The sequence below is a fragment of the Rattus norvegicus genome, chromosome 11, assembly GCF_036323735.1.
Source record: "Rattus norvegicus strain BN/NHsdMcwi chromosome 11, GRCr8, whole genome shotgun sequence".
Taxonomy (NCBI): Eukaryota; Metazoa; Chordata; class Mammalia; order Rodentia; family Muridae; genus Rattus; species Rattus norvegicus.
This window is the reverse complement of record NC_086029.1, coordinates 46,357,330-46,377,753: the sequence shown is the minus strand read 5'-3', so window position 1 is coordinate 46,377,753 and position 20,424 is coordinate 46,357,330. Positions and strand designations below refer to the sequence as shown.

At 47.4% G+C, this 20,424-nt stretch overlaps 1 protein-coding gene and 2 pseudogenes across 1 annotated transcript; all 3 read right to left on the bottom strand.

Moving 5' to 3' along the window:
- Nucleotides 2,698-3,952, bottom strand: Trub2-ps3 (TruB pseudouridine synthase family member 2, pseudogene 3; annotated as a pseudogene).
- Cbr1l1 (carbonyl reductase 1 like 1) lies at nt 12,736-15,159 on the bottom strand. Its single transcript, NM_001409216.2, has 3 exons — nt 14,778-15,159; nt 14,186-14,293; nt 12,736-13,281 (listed from the first exon to the last, which is right to left on the bottom strand). The coding sequence occupies exons 1-3, from the start codon at nt 15,064-15,066 to the stop codon at nt 12,845-12,847; spliced, it is 834 nt and encodes a 277-aa protein (NP_001396145.1). The 5' UTR covers nt 15,067-15,159; the 3' UTR covers nt 12,736-12,844.
- Trub2-ps1 (TruB pseudouridine synthase family member 2, pseudogene 1) lies at nt 18,776-20,030 on the bottom strand (annotated as a pseudogene).

The following is a 20,424-nucleotide window of genomic DNA, read 5'->3' as shown; positions in this document are numbered from 1 at the left end:
TTTTAAAGCCCCATGGGTAATGGAGCCAGATGCTATTTCTAAAACAGGGAAGAGAAGTGTATACACGGAGTTAAAGATCTCTGTGTAAGAACCGTCAGTTCTCTCCATCCTTCCCTTCCCCAACTTCTCTTAGCATGCTTTCTTTTCCTTTGTTCTTTTGTTTCTCTCCTTTCCGCTCCAGTTTGGGAAAGCCCTGAGCAGCTTTTGGGAGCACAGAGTGCTGTGTGCTCTTGGGCTGGGGTGAGGCTTGGCCTGGCTCTTCTATCCCGCTGCTGTCCAGGAGATGGCAGGGCTGGGCTTTGCTCCAATAGGGATCTCTCTCCTTCCTACCCTGAGTTCTGACATCCCTGAGGAGACCTGAGTCTCATTCCTCTTTGCAATACCAGTGTGCAGGACAGGGCCTGACACACAGTTTGTATTTAATACATACTTACTGACGGATATATTATAGAGAGTGTGTGGAAAAAAGAGTTTGGATGATGGTTGAAGAATCCTCCCTCGGGAGACGGCCAGCAGCCACTTCCTAGCCTTTCTGGTAGGGCTTGCACAGGGAGTGTATTTGCAGGATAGGTTAGTGGGTAGGACTCCTTTGGAGAGAAGAGAAAAATTCATTTGTCACCTGGTTCTGACACACCCTTAGGGTATGCAATGAAGGAGACACAGAATCTAAGCCTGTCTTGTCACACCAGACTCTCCATGGCATGGCATCTTGGGAATTTTGGTGCTGCCTTGTTAGCCCACAGGATGCTGGGAGAAGAGTCTAGACAGGCCTTGCTGTGTCTTCTGTGCTTGAGGTCATTCCTTGCCTCCCCCCCCCAACCCCGTGTGTGTGTGTGTGTGTGTGTGTGTGTGTGTGTGTGTGTGTCTGTGTCTGTGTCTGTGTCTGTGTCTGTGTCTGTGTCTTTGTGTGTCTGCCTGTCTGTCTGTCTCTGGACAGGTGTCTCGACACCTCTAAAGATCCTCGAATCCTCTCCCTCAGCAGCTATCCCCGGTCATCACCTCCTTGCTAGGGGTAGGGCTTCTGTCTCTGGATGGCATATTCTCACACATGATCTGTGCTCTGAGGTCTCTTGGTTGATTTTTAGTTCAGATGTCCTAGGTAGAGGTGAGGGTGGACATTAACCTTATCTGCTGTGATGGTATCAGGACCCCTCTGTCCCTGTGTACTCACCAGTTTTGTTTCATTAGATTTAGAGACTCAACATTCCATACACATACGTGTGCAATCATTATTTCATCTTGAAGAACTTCCTTGATTAATACGTAATGCTCTTGATCTCCTCTGACTCGTTTGGGCTGAAGTCTAGGTTATTTGATGAAAAGATATCTATGTCGCCCTGTTCTCTGCCTCCAGTTACTGGTGGATCCTTTGATTCCCTGCTCTGTCTTTACCGGTGATGTGTGCTTCTTGGAGTCAATGCATACTTATGCCTTGTGGGTTTTGCCTGTTTTATTTTTCTAACCTATCATTCGGCCTGCATCCTTTACAGATGAGCTGACGCAGTTACATTAGGGCTGTTGCTGAGTGATGCTCCCCAGCTCCTAGACTTTTGTCTGTGGGGTGGATCATTGTTTGCTCTTCATCTTTATCTTTCCCCTCATTAGTTTCAGGAGCTTCCTGTGCTGGACATGATGTGTTCTTTATCCTTCCAGCTATGTGTCTCAGGAAGTCTGTTCTTTCCCATGCTCTCCTGCTGGAGATTACTTTGCTTTCTCCTTGAACCCTTTTAAGCTTCTTCCACAGCAGTGTCTCAACTACAGTTAGTGCTTGTGTAGTATGCCATGGAGAGATTCTTTTCTTTTCATTTCTTTTTTTTCAAAGAATGAAAACACTGTGTATTTTATAAACCTGTTGTGTCTTCTCAAAACTACTCCTTCCACCAGCACCACGCAGAAAACAAAATCCTGCTTTCCTGTGAGTTTTCACACTGTAGACAAACTCTTACCAGCCTGTAACTGCTCACAGCCAGGGTGCTGGTCCCTGCTGCTGCATCAAAGCACAGGCAACTGAACTCTGGAGAAATGGGTCAGAGGTTAAGGCTGCTCTTCCAGAGGACCAGTGTCCATGCGCAGCATCTCCATGGTGGCTCACAACTGCCTTTTAAGCCCAGCCATAGGGCTTTTACATCCTTTTCTAGCCCCCATGATGCACAGGGTGCATACGTACAACACACGTGCAAACACACACATTAAGAATACAACCTTTTAAAAATAATTCTGGGCTTTTTATATTGTCTTAGAGACAAGGTTTGTGTAGCCTCAACCTTAGGCAGCCCAAGATGACCTTGAACTCCTGATCCTCCTGTTTCCACCACCCAGGCAAATTACAGGTTTACACCGTGACTGGCAGGATTAAATGCTGACACACTCTACAAAGTACTCCAGAAGACTAGTTCAGGCTGGCCTCAAACTCTGAGCTGTCCTCCTGCCTCAGCTGAGTAGTACTGAGATCACAGACGTGAGGCACCACCTTGAAAGAGTGAAAACACTTTCTCCCTGTGTGAAAACAGATTCAGATCATCAGTCGTGTGAATCTAAATAAATCAACGATGGACAAGGAAAGTCGAGGTATCATTTCCCATCTCTGTGAAAAGCTGAACTCTGGAAGTAGCCCAGGCTGGCCGTAAACTCCCTAGTTTCTTTCTCTCTCTGGAGGGCTTAGACATCAAGCCTGACTGGATTCTTTTTTTCTTTTTAAGTCAAGGTTTCACTAAGTCACCCTAGACTGGCCTTGAACTGTCGAGATTCTAACCTGGGCCTCCCAACTAGCTGGGATGATAGCTTACCCACTCACCTCTGCGGTTAGTTTGTATGTGACAGGAAGAAGGCTCCCTCCTGTACTTTTGTTTTGCTGAGATGACAGCTCAGGGCCCACCTTGATCTCACTCCCTGCAGGGTGACCAGTTCTGCCTTGTGAAAGCCTGTTTGCCCCTACGTCCAAGCGCCTGCCTGGCCTTACCACCCTGCATGGCTCCCACTTTCAAAGTGGAGCTTGGGCCCTTGAAGTCCAAGGCTGCCTGGCACTGGGGAGCTGCTGTTGTTGGCCCGACGTTAGGCTCAAGTTCTTTCTCAGTTCTCTGGCTACCCATGGGGCTGCCGCCTGAACAGCATCCTGGATGCTGTGCAGGTCCCACTGGGTTCTCAGAAGGGCATTGTCCTGCCTGAAGAATCCATCCCGAGTGCACCGGACAGGGGTGGTCTTCAGCTCCAGGCCGATTTCATGCACCAGCCTCCTCAGCTGCTGCTCTCTGTCATGCATACACTGCACCCTCAAAAAAAGTCGGGAGGTGCAAAGTGCAGGAATCGGTTGCCAGCGATGAGCATTGGGGACTCGTTCATGGGCCGGATCACGCCTTACACAGCCCTCTCGTAGGCATCCTGGGACTTCAGGTTCAGGTTGGAGTACATCACTAGGGCTTTTTGGTGCGAGCCTTGGATCATACCCAGGATCTGGTCCAGCCACTCTGTGGTCTTCTCTATCAACTGCCCATCTTCACAGAAGTTGTCTGTAGCTTTGCCCAGGAGGCCTTGAACCGTGTAATCCTTGGTGAGGTGAGCATCATGCATGTCAGTGAGGAGACTGCGTCCATGTCCCACTGCGAGAACAAGCACACCAGAAACCTGGACATCCAAGCGATGCCCCACACCGATCTTCAGGTTTCTGAACGCTGGAACACATACAAGTCTGTGGGTGGTGAGGGAGGGCACACTGGTGGCTGTGAGAGTCAACCTCTTCTCTTCACTGCCTTCCACGGGGCCTAGTGAGAAGCGAACACGCTGTTCGGGTGCAGAAGGCTGCTGTGCACTGAGACCGTTAAGCAGTTGCAACTCTACGGTCTGACACACATGCAGCCATTTCAACCCCGAAGGTTTATAGACAGCGAAGAGCCCCTGCAGTCGACCTGGGTCAGAAGAACCCATGGCTGGAACTCTGCAGTACTGCATCGTCCAGCGAGAGATTCTTCTCTGATGGTGTCTACTGGGTTCTCGATGACTCTTCTGTTTGGAAATGTATCTAGATTTGGGAAATCTTACGGTGTAATTTCACTGACCAGATTCTGTATGATTTCAGTGTCCACCCCAGCTCCTTTTTGAATAGAGAGGTTTGAGGTTTTGCTTGCATTCCAGAGAGGTCTAGGGTGTGGTATTTTAATCACTATTCCTCACTGGTGTTGGGGGACAAAGCTCCGCTGACCTTGTCACCTAGTCTTCCGTCTCTACAGTCTTTCTTCTGCTTCTGGACGTCCACTTCAGCCGAGCATACCAGATACACAGCAAGGCGTGAACTCTGCCTGCTAACATGGCGCTAGTGGCTGTTACCTGAGACTGGAAAACCAGCCCTGAAATATGCCATGAGGTTAAAAGTCAGTGGAACAGGCAGGGAAGCTCAGCACCGAGCACTTCCTGGTGGTCCAGAGGACCTGGGCTCGGTTCCCAGCACTCATTTTGGAAGGCACACAACCGCCTGAAGCTCCAGACCCAGAGAACTCAGTGCTCGCTTCTGGTCTGCCCTCTCCCTCACACAAATGTGGTATTTCCACATACACATAAGCAGAAAGGAACTCAGAACTATTTAGGGTGAGTGTGAAGATAATAAAGGAAAAAGAGGCATGGAGGAGGGAGAAGGGAGAGAAAAGAGAAAAAACAAAGAAGGGAAAACAAGGAGGGACAGGAGTACCATGGAGAAAGAGCTAGAGGTTAGAAAGAGTATAAGGAAAAGAAACCAGGGAAGGGTGTCCAGGAGCAAAACAGCTCAAGGACAAACGTACAGAAAACAAGAAGTAGAAACACGAGGGTGGTCTTGTTTCTAAACCAATTAGTAAAATCCACAATACTAATGAACGGAGAAGACTGGGAGAGGAGGAAACACAGGAAGTGAAAGAGAGAAGAGGGCCGACGAGAAGGCTCAGCAGGTGCAAGAGCTTGCTGCCAAGTCTGAAGAGCTGAGTTCGATTCCTGGGACCCACATGGTGGAAGGAGAAAAACAAACTCTCGCAGGTAGACCTCAGATTTCAACATGGGACCCACGTGCACGTGCACACACATGCAAACAAAATAAAGCACGTGTAATTAAACATTTTCTTAAAAGAAAGAAACTGGAAAAGTCCATCTGAAGAACATTCACCAACACTGAAGAGAAATGACAAATAAAACATTTAAAAAATACACTAAAGTTAAAAAAGTACTGCTAAGATCAAAATCAAGTGCAAATAAATGGGGAAAAAAAGAGACTTAGGCATAACAAATCCAGAAGATATTGAGGCAACTTCTGCACAGAGGAGGGAAGGGCCAGATGCAGCGCCCTAGGATTCCTATTGGTGAAATGTCTGCTGCCCCTGGAAGTTTTTCTTCCTGTCCCTGCGCCCTCTGCTGGCCACCCTTAGCGCTGTCATCGGACTGGGCAGGTCCTCTCAGCCTTCTGAGGAGAGTTCCAGATATGTTCCCCTTGGGTAGCTAATGGCTCACATCACCCAAAAGCATTGGGAGTGGGGAGCGACCTCAACACTGGGATCTGCAGAATCAAATAGTCTTCATCGAAGTCAAACTACAGTCCGTGGACAGGACACATTTCTTGGCGTGATTCTCAGCATTCTTCTGCGGGGAAAGTGTGTTTACCAAGTTTCACCTGTGTGAAAGAGTTTTCTGGACTGTGGTGGGTAATCGTGTTTGCCCAAGTTCAGTTGATAAGTTATGTATGGGGTTCTCCCATGGATCGTGTGTCCACTAATCCAATCCCTACTGGATGGGACCTCCCAAAGATGTTTCCAGGAGTCTGGGTGCAATTAGACTCCTCCACCCATTCTGAGGATTAAGCCAAGGGTGTGTCCCAAGGACAACTTCAGTGTCACTGTGATGCAGGCTTTTCCAAAGGAGTTTGTCCACCTGCCTCTGCTTGTGTCATCCTGTAAAATCAAGTCAATGGTGAGGTGAGGAAGGCGGGCATCTGTGTGTGGCTGTCTTCATTTTAATATTTATTATTATGAGAATTTCACATATGAGTACCGTGTTTATACCATTTCTGCCCCAACTGCTCCCTATTCCTCCTGCTGCCCCATTCTTTCTCAGGTTTATCATCTCTCCTTCTATAATTATCATTTTAAACACACACACACACACACACACACACACACACACACACACACACACACACACACCACACAAGTAACATACATTCACAGACTACTGACCTTTCACTGGTGTTGTGCACGTGCACATATGTTTAGGGCTGATGACTTTGGGTTGGGTATCCCATCATGGCCTTGTCCCTGAGGCAGACAAGCCTGTTTCTGTCCATTGAATGCCTGTAGCTCTTTATCCAGATGTTGGACCTTGTGAAATTTCCACATCTGTGTTGACATGTCAACTGATGCTTACCTCAGGCAGGGGTCATTTAGACAGTCATTTGTTGAAATTTTGCATGTTCAGTACCCATGTCCTGGTCTACATGTTACATCTGTGTGCAGGCATCTGGGCCTCCGGCTGGAACAGTCTGCCTCCTAGGAGTACAGATGGTGCTGTACATTTATGGCTTGGGGCTGGTACCACACGCCCACTTATTCTTTAAATAGCTGTGACTCTCTGCTCACCTTGGTTCAGTGCAAGAAGCAGTTCATTTTAGAGGAGAGTCCTTATGCTTCTAGTTTTCTTGAGTGTTGTTCAAAGTTTTGGGTTTCTCCCTTAATTGCTTGTCCTGTGAGGTGAAGTTGCTCACACAATGCCTTCCTCGTTCCTCCATGACTTGTAGAGTTTCGGTCTCTATAGTGTTGGTATTGAGAATGTCTGCCTTTGCTGTATTTCCCTGACAAACTGGCTGCAGGTCATCTATGTTTTCTGAAGGAATAGGCTCTTGGTTTCATAGGTGTTCTCTCTGTGTTCTTCTGTAGTTGTGTTGGGTTCTTTTCCAAACATGGCAATGTCCTTTCTCTTCCCTTCTCCTCTGTTGTTACTATTGCTGGGAGATCACTGGTGCTTGATTTGAGATGGTTCTCTCTTCCTCCTAAGAGGTATCAGTTTGTGTAAGTTTGTAATTACTTCTCCAGTGCCATCCCTGGATTTACTGTGAAATGATGTAGTTAAAAAAATACTTCATTTTCCCTGCTTATTAAGGATTTATTTCAAGAGGTGTGTGTGTGTGTGTGTGTGTGTGTGTGTGTGTGTGTGTGCAGTGTGGTGTGTGTGGTGTGTGTGTTTGTGTACATGCACACATTTGGTCATATATGTGTCCCCTGCATGCCCACATGTATATGTGTGTGTCCGCATGTGTGTGGGTGTGCTGTGTGCATGCCTGCTTGTATTCCGTTGTAGCATGCATAGGCCTACGAAGTTCAGAAGGAAGTTGAAGTCCTCAGTTAGAGGAATTACTTTAGGGAATCTGAGGAAGTGACTTTGTGAAGTAGTTAGCAATGGCGAGCAGGCCAACTGGGACTGTAATTCTCCACACACCCATCCCCGTCCACCTTTCCCCAACCCCGTGTGAGTTTCCTTCCTCCTGGTCTGTATTGGGCATGGTGGATCCTTATCAGGCTCATTCAAGGGTGGTGACTGTTTCCCAGGAAGATCATAGCACTGCACCTTGACCCTATTCATTCTGTTTGCAACTGCTTTTGGGTTGTAGGGCCTGACAGACATGTAAATGCTGTCCTATTTATGAGGGATTTAAGCTACATTCTCTACACCGTGGACACACTGGTTTTTGTCCCTGTTTATTCTTTAATAGTGCTTTTATTCCACATCTGTCTGGAACCCCTTATCATACAAATAATCGTACATGTGTTTAATAGAAGCTCAATCCTCTATGCATGAGTCATAATTTTACGCTTTTCCAAAACTCTTATTTTAGCATTATGTACCTTACCCTCCGGCCTAAGAAACAGACCTTTAGGAATATTGAATAATTAAACTCCAAGATGAGATGGTTAGTCAAGGATATCCACTTGGAATCCATTCTTTAAAACCTTTGCAATGCTAGCTGTTATTAAGGTGTGAAGGAAAAATATCTCTGGATCGGAGTATACATTTTCAGACTATCACTTGGAACTCTATGGCCATGAGTTTGATCTTGATGTTCTGGTGTCTGTTTACAAAAACCAAAATAACTAAGAGGAAATGAACATCCCTGTTGGGAGAGAAGCCTTGTGCAATGAACTATGAAAGGCCTGGCTTTCTGTTCAGGGGTGATCATCCCTCCTCCAGCCCAGAAATCACTGGTCCACAGGGAGATCATATCAGAGGCCTTGGGTAATATTCAGGGTTCCTGAGAGAGGAAGGGTCATGGATGGTTCCAGATATTGCAAGCTCCCTTGAGCAAGAAAGTGAGCTTGCACTTTTCTTCATTGTGTGGGATGACAGCATAGACTATGCATGTCCACACAGCCGGTGAGGTTTGCACACCCACATGTCGACGTGTATCTTACCACGCTGACTTGATAGTGTGAAAGACGCACAGTGAGGCTTACTCATTCAGTTTCAGCTCATGCATTACGTTGGTAAAGCTGAGAATTTCTTCCTGCCCCTCTTTGTTCTAGAAACCCAAGCCCAGGGTCTCAGGCATGCTGGCAGACACTTCAGAGCTGAGCAGGATCCAAGCCTTTTGCCCTGGTTGGAAAGCTTTCAACAGATAAAAGGTAAATATAAAATTAGTAGCTGCCCCCTAGCCTCTCCCATGGTTGCAAAGATTTCAATAGGTTTAAAAGTGAAAGAATAAAAGTAATCTAGAAGGCGTCCTGCAGGCTGAGGAGTGGGTTAGGTCAGCCAGCGAATGCTTGCCTTAGGAGCGTGAGTCAGAGCTCAGGACCCATGGCATAGGCTTTAACCACCACACTAAGGAGGCAGAGACCGCAGATCCCTGGATCTGGTTGGCCAGCTAGTCCAGCAACTAACCTATCTTTGAAACAGAATGAGAAGCCGAAATGGATCAGAGCAGGGTCCAGCACCGGAGGGGTGACCCCTGAGGCTGTCATGTATGTGTGCATGAAAGCACACATACATATCATGTATATGAGCATCAAAACACATACACACTGTACATGCACATGACAGCACATACACATTACACAAAAGAAAAACCGTCACACACACACACACTGTGTGTTTGCTTCCTGTGTGAGCTCACTCACTTTTCAATCCTTGTGTAGCTTTTCATTGTGAACAAAGTTCGTGACAAGCAGCTGTGTCTGGCTGTGAAGCAGACTCCTGTAGGAGGTCTGTGCCTGAAGGGACTGAAGGACAGGCTGCTATGGACAGACTGGAATTCTCTAAGGTCAGAGGTTAAGGACTTTATGTTGAACTTGGTTTAACTTCTGGAACAGCTCCCCCTTGCCAAACTCTGAAGTAATGAATAAAAACTTTTCAGAAGCATCTAACTCAGCGGACGACTAGCTTCCATCAACCCTTGATCTGAGATTATCATGAGGCAGCATCTTGGGCCTACAGAACAGCTCCATCTTGTACCTGCCTCTGCCGTGCCCATCAGTGGATGTAAAGTTGCCTTCCTTTACGGTGTTCTTAGATCTGGAAGACTAGAACACTTTCCTGGAAGTGCTTCTGAGTTGGAACACAGGATCGAGGTAACCTGATTCTGTATTCTTGCACCACAGCCACTCAGAATGGCTTCAGAATAAATTATCTTATTCTCTTGAAGATGAGAGCTGCGTCTTTTACGTAGACCATCATGGCACCACAACCTGGGGCTCCAAGAAAGATCCGTTTTGAATGGAGGAATCAAGTCTGGCTGCCAGATGCCTGCTTGGAGGCACTGAGTCCGGGCCATTGGGTGTTGTTTCTTCTGTCTGGGGCTCCCCATCGTCTTTGGTTCCGATATAGCACATTGGGTTTATTATGAGCTTGCTAAGAAGGATCCTACTTCAGTAGACACCATTTCTGTCTGTTTTTGAAGCATTTGGATTTAGTATCTGGTTTGAATGTTGGCTTTGAAAGAGCTTTGGTCTAGGCGTTTGTTTTGTTTGCTGGCTTGCTTTTGGATCTCTAAAGGCATTGAGGAGGAATCTGGCTGGTAGCTGTTTTCAGTGCATTGTGCTTTGAAACTTTGAAGACATTTGGGTTTGGTTTTGTTCGTTTTGGTTTTCCTCGTCTTTATAATGTTTTAATCTACTCTCATTTGGTTTTGTCTCCTGACTTCCCTCCTCAAATGCTTGATTCTACGTTTTTATGTTGCTTGTCTTATGACCCTGCCAAGTCTCTAGCCAAGGAGTTTTAGGAACACCGGATGATAACTGAAAACTCCTTTAAGCCCAGCACTCATGAGGCAGAGGCAGGAGGACACCTAGAATTCACAGCCAGCCTGTTTTTAAAGTGCATGAAGGTAGTTAGTGCAGTTAGTACAACAGAAGTTACATTTTTGCTATGCTGAGGGTCATCACGGGCTGTTCAGACTCTAAGCTCCTAACTACAGTCCTAAGCCTATCTCCCCAGGCCGCTCCTCAGTGTGATGTGTCTTAGCTGAGGGTTGGGTCTCATCCCTGATAGAAGTCTCTGCTTCCAGGGCAGAGATCCTGGGGGAGACTCTGCAGTCTAAATGATTAAAAAAATACTCTGTTGGTTTTAATGAAGGGACAAATGAGTACAGAATGCACTTTCGCAGCCCATGCCCTTTTCTTTTGACTATTTGCTTCAAACAGATGTTGGAAAGATTCAAGTGTTTTACATTGTCTTTACAGACATGTTCGTATATCTCACTATCCAGTATAATTTGGGTAAAACAAAGTTTTTATATTCAACTTTAACTCTATGGGACAGCTACTGTTGGTGGTCAACTTGACTACATCTGGAATCGACCAAACCCCCAATGGCTAGGCACACCCGTGAGAGTTTTACTTGAACTCTCTGACGTGGGAAGATCCACTTCTAGTCCAGGTCCTTGTGATGGGAAGACACACCTCCAACCTGAGCCAAGCCTTCTGCTGCTGGAGGCTTCCAGAGAGACATGGAAGAGGGAGGCTTCCTCTGTTGCTGGCTTCCTCCAGGTTCACTAGGAAGTGCACTAACTTACCGGTATGTTTAGCCTCCTTCCTTGGGATTCCGGCATTTACTCAAGATCAGCTTCTGGATTCTTGGAATTTTCATACGTAGATAGCCATGGGAACACACACACACACACACACACACACACACACACACACACCTGTTCATTCGTTCTATAAATTCTGTTACTCAAGAGAACAGTGAATAAAATATTTACTCTGTCTAGAGACACCCAAAGATTTTGGTTAATTCTTACTATGGAAATTGCACAAAAGACATGAATGGATCCTTGCATTCTTGACATTTTATACTTCAAATACTGACGTTTCTCGCTTTAATTACTGTCTAAAAGGTTCTATAGTTCAATTCGCTGGAATTTAAAAAAAATCAATTAATCAATGCTTCAGCAGTAAAAGAGCCAACATTAGAGTAACTGAGTTGACAGTTCCATTTCTAACCTTTTAAAAAAGTGAGTAAAATTCATCAACTAAAAAGAAAACAGGGATATGCGGTGGGTCCCATAAACTTTGCTCATTTTAGACATCTATATTCTTGGTTATTTAACTTTAGTAACCTATGCCCCATATAAATGTAATGTTAGATATAGAGTGTAAATATAACATGTCAGATGTGGCTTTATCAGTATTCCTCTCCTGCAGACTGCTGTCCTGCCCACTACCCAGTCCCCCTCAGTATCAGATCCTAGGAACGAGTCCTAGCTATGAGACTTTTAACATCGTCACTGTGGCCTCTGCCTGCATGGAATGTGACCCTTGGCCAAGAGGGAATCTGTGAATGAGAATTCCTGAAAAGCAGCTGTGTCTGGCCGTGAACCAGAATCCTGGAAGGAGGTATATGCCTGAGGAGACCGAAGGACAGGCTACTGTGGAGAGACTGGAAATCTGTAGGATCAGAGGTTAATGACTTTGTAATGGACAATGTTTAGCTTCTAGAACAGTTATTCCTTGTTAACTAACACCTCGTGACAATGAATAAGAACCTCTTAGAAGCTACCGAATCTGTTGAACACTAGCTTCCACCAACCCAGGATCTAAGAGTGTCATGAGGTGGCATTTTGGGATATAGGACAGGTCCATCTCATTGTACCTGCCTCTGCTGTGCCCCTCAATGCATTTCAAAGTGGCCTTGATTTATGAATGTCTTAGTTCTATAAAACTCTAAAACCTTCATCAAAGTGCTTCCAAGTCGGAACATGGAATGGGGTCACCTAAATATGTTTCCCAGGCCGAGGTCCCTTGTATGCCCCCAGGACAAAGGATCCCTTACCCTTTTGAGAGCTTTGTTTTGTGTTCCCAATGTCATGACTCAGGCTTTCCCCACAGTGTCTATCAAGGACACCCCTGAGCTGTTGGCACAGACTGCAAGGTCAATCTGACTTGGCTCCTTTGATGATAACTGACTGGAGTCACACTGTACATTCCCCTGGCCTGAGTTTTACTCTAATTAAATGCCTGGGTAAACCCAGTTTTGCCTGGAAGGTATCTGTAGAAATGAGGACAGAAGGCATGGGTCAGCAGGGAAGAGCACTGGCTGCTCTTGTAGAGGACGGGGCTCCGTTTCCAACACCCATCGCCAGGCTTACGACCATCTTTAACTTCAGTTCCTGGAAATCTCTGCCTCTCTTGGCGCCTAAGAGCACTCTATGGGTGTGGTACCCTTCCAGACACATACTCTAAAGACACTCATATGCACACATTAAAGGACAACTTAAAAAACATTTGCAAACACCTGTTGTGTGCTTAAAGACTTAGTTATGTTTATTTTTCCAGAAGTGATGGTATATTATAAATGTCCCTTGGCTTTCACCAAGTCAGGATAGAAGGGGTGGGGGTGAGAGTTGGATTCACCATGGTTCAACTTTTTTATCTTGAACAAACTGCCCGTGAGGCCCCTCTGCACCTGGAGGCAAAAGGGCCAAGTACACGGGGGTCTCTGCTCCTTCTTCTGGGCTTTTGGTGGCTTCTGGTCCTGTCATGTCGGTTCTGACCCACCCAGGGCAGCAGGCATTCAGGAGGATCTTGTCCTCTCTCCTCTCCTCATTGAGTTTCCTGGCATAGATTCTGGACAGGACTGTCACCCCTATCTTGGTGACCCCATATGCACTATTGGGCCAGCCTTCTTTCGCATGGACTCCTTTCTTTGCATCCTCTATAAACTTGTTCATGAGCCCCACCAGCTCTTCCTCAGTGATGGTCTCACTTCGAAACTTCTGCTGCAGCTCCGGGCTGCAGCTTTTCAGGGCCCTGCGACTCATGCCGCTTGATACATTCACCACTCTGCCTGAAAACACATCATCATGTAGAGATGTGGACACGAGAGCAACACTTTACAAACGGTGAGACATTAGATCCCCAAGATTTCAGTTGAGACAGGGATGCACAGAAAAGGACTCAAATAGCACAGAATCTGCTGTCTCGCCGTCAAGGTTTGGGTGGGTAGCGAAGCCAGATGACCATGAGGTCTGGTCCAGAGGGCATTCTGGAGAGAGGAGTCTTGAGAGAGCTACACTTAGTCAACTCTGTACCAGAGACTCACATTTCCAAAGCAGCTCACTTGTCTTTACTGGTGTGTATTTAATGAGCAGTGGTTCATATGCTATCCAGAGATTTGGGGGTGTTACAGCACTTCACGACGAAAGTCATGTGATAGCTTGTTTTGCAGAAAGGTGAAGCTTGTTGATGGGGCGCTAACATGAGCCCAGAGGAAGGAAGGTCAGATTACAGAGTCCTGTGAACCAAGCTAAAGACCTGATCTATTTCCTAAAAGATTTTTAGGAGGGGAAGGGTTCTGTAAGAGGTGTAGAAGCCCAGGAAAAAAGGCTGCTGCAGAAAGGAGGCCCCCTCAGGGTTTGCAGGAGTGCAGCTTGACAGCTGAGACCTGCTGTGAGACTGAGCTGAGGGAGGCACTTGGGTCCAACCTGGGGACTTGTGGGGACAGGCTATTGTGAGCAGTGTGATGTCAGTATGTATGTGAAGTGTATTGAGATAATTGGAATCCTAAAACCCCCTCAGGGGTGAGGAGGTGGAACCAAGGGACCTTGGAATCATACTGAAAGGTTAAAGAAGAGCTGGGTATGCAAAGATAGCGACAATGGCTACAAAAGATCAGACCCCAAGGAGCAGAGCCACACCTCCAAGTGGCAGAGAGCAGGTGCAGAGAGGGAGAGGAGCTGGGCCAGACTCACCTTGGGGTTTTATTATAGGGAGTAGCTCCTTGCAGACATCTTGGGTACCAAAAAAGTTGGTTTTCATTGTCACCTCTGCTTGAATGTGGAAGGGGGTGGGGTCAACAACTTTCAGAGGGAAAGAGAACAGAGTTAGCTGGGCGGACAGTTCCAGAGCATTAGAAATCCACTTCCAAGTACTTCTGTGTTTAGTTGCAGCACTGCCCCATTGTGTATCTGACAATGTTCTATTGTTTTTGAAACACACCACCACTGGGGGAGGCTGAGTGAAGGTTGTGTATCAGGATCATAATGTAACACTTTCCCCCCTGTCTCTCCCCTCAATCTCTTGTTTATTTACTAGATATAATTCCACTTAAGTATTGCTAAGCCCAATTACTCAACAACCGCTTGAGGGGAACCTGGAAATGATGGCGACCATTAAGGCTCTGCTTTCCTGGAGGCCTGCAGCCGCTACCCTGCAGCGTTTCTCCAAGGGGATCTGTTTCAGAGTCCTACATCATAGTACATCTGATCCTAGTAATGCTCCCCAGAGAGGCACAGTCCACTCTGGTCCCAGGCTTTGGGCAAGTCACCACACCCTGTGGCTTACCTTTGAAGGCGATGCCCGCATTGTTGACCAGCACGTTCAGTCCTCCGTACTCCTGAAGCAGAAAGTCACGCAGCGCGCGGATGCTCTGCGGGTTGTCGATGTCCAGCTGGTGGAAGCGTGGGCTCAGGCCCTCGGTCTGCAGCTGCTTCACCGCCTCGTGGCCCCGTGACTCGTCCCGCGCCGTGAGGACCACGTCCCCCAAGAATTTACGACAGAGATCACGTACGATCGCGAATCCGATTCCTTTGTTAGCACCAGTCACCAGTGCCACGGGTCTGTCGGAAGACATGGCTGCGTGTGCGTAGAAAGGCCGTCGGAGACCAAAGAACCTGGGGTAAACTCTGCAGCTGGGAGGCAGCGGGACAGCTTTTCTAGTCCGGTTTTCCAGGGGGCCAGGATTTGGAATGGAACCAGCATGCACGCCCAGTCCAAGCCCCTCCCCCATGGGCGTGGCTCGGCGGGAGACTGGTTGTGTGGTCTCTTGTCAAATTGATGTATATCTTGGAAGTGGCTCACCTTCCCAGAACTCCGGCTGTTTTTATCAAAGTTTACCATGAAAAGAAAGGTGTCAGATGGTCTGTTATCTCTGAGTATGTAGGCCGGTGATGGTGGTTAAAAACCAGCCAGGAAAATGGCAAGGTCATAAGATTGACATCTCAGGCTTTTTCCCAGGGAGTTTTGAAGCCAGCAGCCAGGAAGACTGCAGGAGAAGGCTAGTGGGAGGGTGCACAGCTGTCTGACGGTAATCATGCATTCAGCTTGCCCATTCAACACGGTCTTCTTCAGCGTTTCCATAAGTTTTTCATTGTATTCCCATATTTTCAAATTGTACCTGTGTACATATTCTTTTTTTTTTTTTTTTAAAGATTTGTTTACCGCGTTCTACATGCATGCATGCCTGCAGGCCAGAAGAGGGCACCAGATCCCACTACAGATGGCTGTGAGCCACCATGTGGTTGCTGGGAATTGAACTCAGGACCTCTGGAAGAGCAGTCACTGCCCTTAAACTCTGAGCCATCTCTCCAGCCCCCTGTGTACATATTCTTTATGGTGTTTTAAAAAAACTAATGCTTTTGAACCTGAATTGTTGGAGGAGCTGACAGAAAATGACAAGGAATTGAAATTCATGTTGAATTTCACATTAGGATTCTAACACAACTTTATTGCTTGATCCTTGGGCAGGAAACGATCTTTGCTAGTGTGGGGTGTCCCTTTGGATACTTCTAAGAGCTTTGCTCAATCCCAGGAGGTCAAGCAAGTGCCCCTCCATCTCACTGATGTCTTACAGAGAACCCTTGAGATTTTAAAGCCCCATGGGTAATGGAGCCAGATGCTATTTCTAAAACAGGGAAGAGAAGTGTATACACGGAGTTAAAGATCTCTGTGTAAGAACCGTCAGTTCTCTCCATCCTTCCCTTCCCCAACTTCTCTTAGCATGCTTTCTTTTCCTTTGTTCTTTTGTTTCTCTCCTTTCCGCTCCAGTTTGGGAAAGCCCTGAGCAGCTTTTGGGAGCACAGAGTGCTGTGTGCTCTTGGGCTGGGGTGAGGCTTGGCCTGGCTCTTCTATCCCGCTGCTGTCCAGGAGATGGCAGGGCTGGGCTTTGCTCCAATAGGGATCTCTCTCCTTCCTACCCTGAGTTCTGACATCCCTGAGGAGACCTGAGTCTCATTCCTCTTTGCAATACCAGTGTGCAGGACAGGGCCTGACACACAGTTTGTATTTAATACATACTTACTGACGGATATATTATAGAGAGTGTGTGGAAAAAAGAGTTTGGATGATGGTTGAAGAATCCTCCCTCGGGAGACGGCCAGCAGCCACTTCCTAGCCTTTCTGGTAGGGCTTGCACAGGGAGTGTATTTGCAGGATAGGTTAGTGGGTAGGACTCCTTTGGAGAGAAGAGAAAAATTCATTTGTCACCTGGTTCTGACACACCCTTAGGGTATGCAATGAAGGAGACACAGAATCTAAGCCTGTCTTGTCACACCAGACTCTCCATGGCATGGCATCTTGGGAATTTTGGTGCTGCCTTGTTAGCCCACAGGATGCTGGGAGAAGAGTCTAGACAGGCCTTGCTGTGTCTTCTGTGCTTGAGGTCATTCCTTGCCTCCCCCCCCCAACCCCGTGTGTGTGTGTGTGTGTGTGTGTGTGTGTGTGTGTGTGTGTGTGTGTCTGTGTCTGTGTCTGTGTCTGTGTCTGTGTCTTTGTGTGTCTGCCTGTCTGTCTGTCTCTGGACAGGTGTCTCGACACCTCTAAAGATCCTCGAATCCTCTCCCTCAGCAGCTATCCCCGGTCATCACCTCCTTGCTAGGGGTAGGGCTTCTGTCTCTGGATGGCATATTCTCACACATGATCTGTGCTCTGAGGTCTCTTGGTTGATTTTTAGTTCAGATGTCCTAGGTAGAGGTGAGGGTGGACATTAACCTTATCTGCTGTGATGGTATCAGGACCCCTCTGTCCCTGTGTACTCACCAGTTTTGTTTCATTAGATTTAGAGACTCAACATTCCATACACATACGTGTGCAATCATTATTTCATCTTGAAGAACTTCCTTGATTAATACGTAATGCTCTTGATCTCCTCTGACTCGTTTGGGCTGAAGTCTAGGTTATTTGATGAAAAGATATCTATGTCGCCCTGTTCTCTGCCTCCAGTTACTGGTGGATCCTTTGATTCCCTGCTCTGTCTTTACCGGTGATGTGTGCTTCTTGGAGTCAATGCATACTTATGCCTTGTGGGTTTTGCCTGTTTTATTTTTCTAACCTATCATTCGGCCTGCATCCTTTACAGATGAGCTGACGCAGTTACATTAGGGCTGTTGCTGAGTGATGCTCCCCAGCTCCTAGACTTTTGTCTGTGGGGTGGATCATTGTTTGCTCTTCATCTTTATCTTTCCCCTCATTAGTTTCAGGAGCTTCCTGTGCTGGACATGATGTGTTCTTTATCCTTCCAGCTATGTGTCTCAGGAAGTCTGTTCTTTCCCATGCTCTCCTGCTGGAGATTACTTTGCTTTCTCCTTGAACCCTTTTAAGCTTCTTCCACAGCAGTGTCTCAACTACAGTTAGTGCTTGTGTAGTATGCCATGGAGAGATTCTTTTCTTTTCATTTCTTTTTTTTCAAAGAATGAAAACACTGTGTATTTTATAAACCTGTTGTGTCTTCTCAAAACTACTCCTTCCACCAGCACCACGCAGAAAACAAAATCCTGCTTTCCTGTGAGTTTTCACACTGTAGACAAACTCTTACCAGCCTGTAACTGCTCACAGCCAGGGTGCTGGTCCCTGCTGCTGCATCAAAGCACAGGCAACTGAACTCTGGAGAAATGGGTCAGAGGTTAAGGCTGCTCTTCCAGAGGACCAGTGTCCATGCGCAGCATCTCCATGGTGGCTCACAACTGCCTTTTAAGCCCAGCCATAGGGCTTTTACATCCTTTTCTAGCCCCCATGATGCACAGGGTGCATACGTACAACACACGTGCAAACACACACATTAAGAATACAACCTTTTAAAAATAATTCTGGGCTTTTTATATTGTCTTAGAGACAAGGTTTGTGTAGCCTCAACCTTAGGCAGCCCAAGATGACCTTGAACTCCTGATCCTCCTGTTTCCACCACCCAGGCAAATTACAGGTTTACACCGTGACTGGCAGGATTAAATGCTGACACACTCTACAAAGTACTCCAGAAGACTAGTTCAGGCTGGCCTCAAACTCTGAGCTGTCCTCCTGCCTCAGCTGAGTAGTACTGAGATCACAGACGTGAGGCACCACCTTGAAAGAGTGAAAAGACTTTCTCCCCGTGTGAAAACAGATTCAGATCATCAGTCGTGTGAATCTAAATAAATCAACGATGGACAAGGAAAGTCGAGGTATCATTTCCCATCTCTGTGAAAAGCTGAACTCTGGAAGTAGCCCAGGCTGGCCGTAAACTCCCTAGTTTCTTTCTCTCTCTGGAGGGCTTAGACATCAAGCCTGACTGGATTCTTTTTTTCTTTTTGAGCCAAGGTTTCACTAAGTCACCCTAGACTGGCCTTGAACTGTCGAGATTCTAACCTGGGCCTCCCAACTAGCTGGGATGATAGCTTACCCACTCACCTCTGCGGTTAGTTTGTATGTGACAGGAAGAAGGCTCCCTCCTGTACTTTTGTTTTGCTGAGATGACAGCTCAGGGCCCACCTTGATCTCACTCCCTGCAGGGTGACCAGTTCTGCCTTGTGAAAGCCTGTTTGCCCCTACGTCCAAGCGCCTGCCTGGCCTTACCACCCTGCATGGCTCCCACTTTCAAAGTGGAGCTTGGGCCCTTGAAGTCCAAGGCTGCCTGGCACTGGGGAGCTGCTGTTGTTGGCCCGACGTTAGGCTCAAGTTCTTTCTCAGTTCTCTGGCTACCCAGGGGGCTGCCGCCTGAACAGCATCCTGGATGTTGTGCAGGTCCCACTGGGTTCTCAGAAGGGCATTGTCCTGCCTGAAGAAGCCATCCCGAGTGCACCGGACAGGGGTGGTCTTCAGCTCCAGGCCGATTTCATGCACCAGCCTCCTCAGCTGCTGCTCTCTGTCATGCATACACTGCACCCTCAAAAAAAGTCGGGAGGTGCAAAGTGCAGGAATCGGTTGCCAGCGATGAGCATTGGGGACTCGTTCATGGGCCGGATCATGCCTTACACAGCCCTCTCGTAGGCATCCTGGGACTTCAGGTTCAGGTTGGAGTACATCACTAGGGCTTTTTGGTGCGAGCCTTGGATCATACCCAGGATCTGGTCCAGCCACTCTGTGGTCTTCTCTATCAACTGCCCATCTTCACAGAAGTTGTCTGTAGCTTTGCCCAGGAGGCCTTGAACCGTGTAATCCTTGGTGAGGTGAGCATCATGCATGTCAGTGAGGAGACTGCGTCCATGTCCCACTGCGAGAACAAGCACACCAGAAACCTGGACATCCAAGCGATGCCCCACACCGATCTTCAGGTTTCTGAACGCTGGAACACATACAAGTCTGTGGGTGGTGAGGGAGGGCACACTGGTGGCTGTGAGAGTCAACCTCTTCTCTTCACTGCCTTCCACGGGGCCTAGTGAGAAGCGAACACGCTGTTCGGGTGCAGAAGGCTGCTGTGCACTGAGACCGTTAAGCAGTTGCAACTCTACGGTCTGACACACATGCAGCCATTTCAACCCCGAAGGTTTATAGACAGCGAAGAGCCCCTGCAGTCGACCTGGGTCAGAAGAACCCATGGCTGGAACTCTGCAGTACTGCATCGTCCAGCGAGAGATTCTTCTCTGATGGTGTCTACTGGGTTCTCGATGACTCTTCTGTTTGGAAATGTATCTAGATTTGGGAAATCTTACGGTGTAATTTCACTGACCAGATTCTGTATGATTTCAGTGTCCACCCCAGCTCCTTTTTGAATAGAGAGGTTTGAGGTTTTGCTTGCATTCCAGAGAGGTCTAGGGTGTGGTATTTTAATCACTATTCCTCACTGGTGTTGGGGGACAAAGCTCCGCTGACCTTGTCACCTAGTCTTCCGTCTCTACAGTCTTTCTTCTGCTTCTGGACGTCCACTTCAGCCGAGCATACCAGATACACAGCAAGGCGTGAACTCTGCCTGCTAACATGGCGCTAGTGGCTGTTACCTGAGACTGGAAAACCAGCCCTGAAA

Coding starts and splice junctions, on each gene's coding strand:
- Cbr1l1 (NM_001409216.2), bottom strand. CDS start 15,066: ATGTCTTCCGACAGACCCGTGGCACTGGTGACTGGTGCTAACAAAGGA. Junction 14,294..14,777: donor TGCGGGCATCGCCTTCAAAG/GTAAGCCACAGG, acceptor TCCCTCTGAAAG/TTGTTGACCCCACCCCCTTC. Junction 13,282..14,185: donor CCCTATAATAAAACCCCAAG/GTGAGTCTGGCC, acceptor ATGTGTTTTCAG/GCAGAGTGGTGAATGTATCA.